We start from the raw sequence: 2,903 nt of genomic DNA on the forward strand, positions 1-2,903 counted from the left end.
TCAAGAGATAGCTGAAACTGATGTAGATAACAGTTGCATGCTGTTTAGCATTGAATTTGATAAAAAGCTAGTGAAGTTTTAGCATCTGTGTATTAAAGTTCTGAAATTTCCATCTTAAGGACTAAAATGAACCTAATATTGGTCTAGTTTGAGTGGAGAGTCCTTCCTAACTTTGGCAGTCTGTAAGTCAGTATACTTACTAACTATATCCAATATTTATGATTGTGTTATGTTATACAACAACTTAAAAGTACTTTACTAGACTCAGAGAAATCCAGACTTCTCTTGATTCTTGTAATTACTGTTGAAGGTCACTTGCAATATTCTTTTATGGTTGTTGTTTAACTAGCATGGACCTCAGCAGCTCTGTACAAAATCCTGAGGAGGAGAAGTATTCTTCTGTGTGTGTTGGCAGAGAAGATGACTTTAAAAGATCTGCAAGAATGACAGCCGTTGTCCATGATCGAGAAGTGGTCATTTTTTACCACAAAGGAGAATATCATGCTATGGACATTCGCTGTTACCGTAAGATTTTCTTTTTCATCTATAAACTATTTGCTAATCACAAAACCATAAAAGAGCAGTTTTTAATGTCCATATGTAATACTCATTTCCAGATTCAGGAGGACCTTTACATTTGGGAGAAATAGAGGTATGTGAAATTTAGTCTATTTTTAATAACATAAAAAATTCCTTTTATTATTCCTTTTTTATTATTATTATTAAATTTTATTAGTTTTAATGAACATTTACGGAGATTTTGGGTTTTCATTCCTTCATTGCTGCACCATTCTCTCTATCCTCCTCCCCAGTTTGTTCTTCTTCCCCCGCCCTCCGAATGTCTGTTTTAATTGTCCAATTGCCACAGTGCTTGTCAAAGCCAGTTCTGATTAATCTCCTTTGTCAGTGTGTCCTTTGCCATTCCCTATCACTCCTCCCTGAGAGAGACTTCACCCTGATTCATAAGGAAAAGGAGATGGCGTATTCTCTTAGCTACTTCCTGCTGAAAAGGGACGCTGTGGGTTTCAGGGTGAAGATCTTCTCTCACTACTCTAAAGGGCCCCTTTGGCAGTAGGAAACACATAGACTATTATGGAGATTGATTTTGGAATTTAGATGCACTGTTATTAATTGTGCTTAGCCGTACATGTTCATATCCTTGAAGATGTATCATGGGGGTGTTGCAACCTAGAAGACACAAATTTAACTAACAAGTTATAAGTACATGAGTCAAAAATTATGGAAAAGTAAAAGAAAAGATTCTTTCATTGTTTTACAAACCCTCCCCCAGGTCCCCTCCACCATGTAGCCCTTGCTCTAGACTTCTGTGATGACAGAAATACCTAGTCATATATCTCTTTTAAACAGTTTTCTCCCTCCTCTGTTTCAGTGCAGTATACATTATTGAACCTATCTTACTCAGTCTCTCCCCAACCCCGAGGTTAGTCCCATTCTACAACAGTGGCATCATGCAATATTTGTCCTTTTGTGACTGGAATATTTCACTCAGCATAATGTTCTCCAGAGTCAACCATTTTGAATAATAGTGCATGAGTTCCTTGTTCAGTGCAGCATAGTATTCCATTGTGCGAATATACCACAGCTTCTCTAGCCATTCGTTTGTTGATGGGCACTTAGATTGTTTCCAACTCCTTGCTATTGTGAACAAAGCTGCAATAAACATAGATGTGCGTATATCTGCTTGGATGTCAGCTATGGTCTCTTCAGGGTATATTCCCAGTAGTGGAATTGCTGGGTCAAATGGTATCTCTATTTGCAACTTTTTGAGAAAGTGCCATACTGCTTTCCACAGGGGTTGCACCATTTTACGCTCCCACCAACAGTGAATAAGGGTTCCAGTTTCTCCACAACTTGCCAGCATTTATTGCTTGCTGTTCTGTTAAATTTTGCTGTTTTGACTGGGGTGAGATGATATCTCATAGTTGTTTTAATTTGCATCTCTCTTAGGGCTAGGGATTTTGAGCATTTCTTCATGTGCTTGTTAGCCATCTGAATGTCGTCTTTGGTGAAGTGTCTGTTCATATCCTGTGCCCATTTTTCTATTGGATTATTTACCTTTATCTTGTTGTGGTGCTCAATTATTTCATAAATTCTGGATATAAGTCCCTTATCTGATATGTTATTACTGAATACTTTTTCCCAGTCAGTGGCTTCCCTTTTTACCCTGTTGGAGAAGTTTTTGGATGTGCATAGGGATTTGAGTCTTAGAAGATCCCATTCATCTACGTTATCTTCTCCTGGTTGTAGGTTTTCCAGGATACTGGGAAGACTGTTTATGTTGTGGATTAGGACTTCTAGTGTTAATTAAAAATAATTTAAGTTTAATTTAAATTTTAATGCTTTGAATAGAAGAGTTAATATTCTAGGAATTCACAACTGTACAATATAAAGGAAATGACTTGTAAACCTCCCATTCATTTACTTACACATGCTCGCATTCATATTCAAGCATTTTTGCAATTATAGTTTGAGTGTTTATCTTAATAAACCAAAACCACTGCTGTGGAGTCAGTTCCAATTCATGAGCCCCTCCACTGAGGCTGTAAATATTGATGGCAGCTTGCCGTGTCTTTCAGATATAATTCTCTGTGTGTTTATGATTGAATGGGAGGTTAGTTACCGCAGTATTTACTAAAATGAAAAATTGGAGGCAACCTAAGTGTTTTTATCAATAGCAGACTGGTTAAATAAATCATATCTAGTCATGCTACAACATATTATGTATCATTAAGTTCATGTGGGAAACCTGTATAGTAAGGGATGGCAGAGATAGTCTTGAGTTTTCATCAAAAGCAAGATGTAGAATATTAGTTCTGAGATCCTTTTGTTGTTATTGCTAAAAAATGATGTTTAATTTTTACTCTATACCCATCTAAATTTTT

General features: G+C 36.6%; 1 protein-coding gene across 1 annotated transcript in view; it reads left to right on the forward strand.

Moving 5' to 3' along the window:
• The first annotated feature begins 342 nt into the window (after positions 1–342).
• RFESD (Rieske (Fe-S) domain containing) overlaps positions 343–2,903 on the forward strand; it is a 7,373-nt gene continuing 4,812 nt past the window's right edge. The window contains exons 1-2 of the mRNA XM_006885370.1: positions 343–525; positions 618–652. Coding sequence (XP_006885432.1) covers positions 351–525; positions 618–652 — 210 coding nt within the window. The 5' untranslated portion in view covers positions 343–350. The remainder of the gene's footprint in view (positions 526–617; positions 653–2,903) is intronic.

Source organism: Elephantulus edwardii, unplaced genomic scaffold (assembly GCF_000299155.1).
Source record: "Elephantulus edwardii isolate Elephantulus edwardi_28Jun2011 unplaced genomic scaffold, EleEdw1.0 scaffold00043, whole genome shotgun sequence".
NCBI classification, from domain to species: Eukaryota; Metazoa; Chordata; class Mammalia; order Macroscelidea; family Macroscelididae; genus Elephantulus; species Elephantulus edwardii.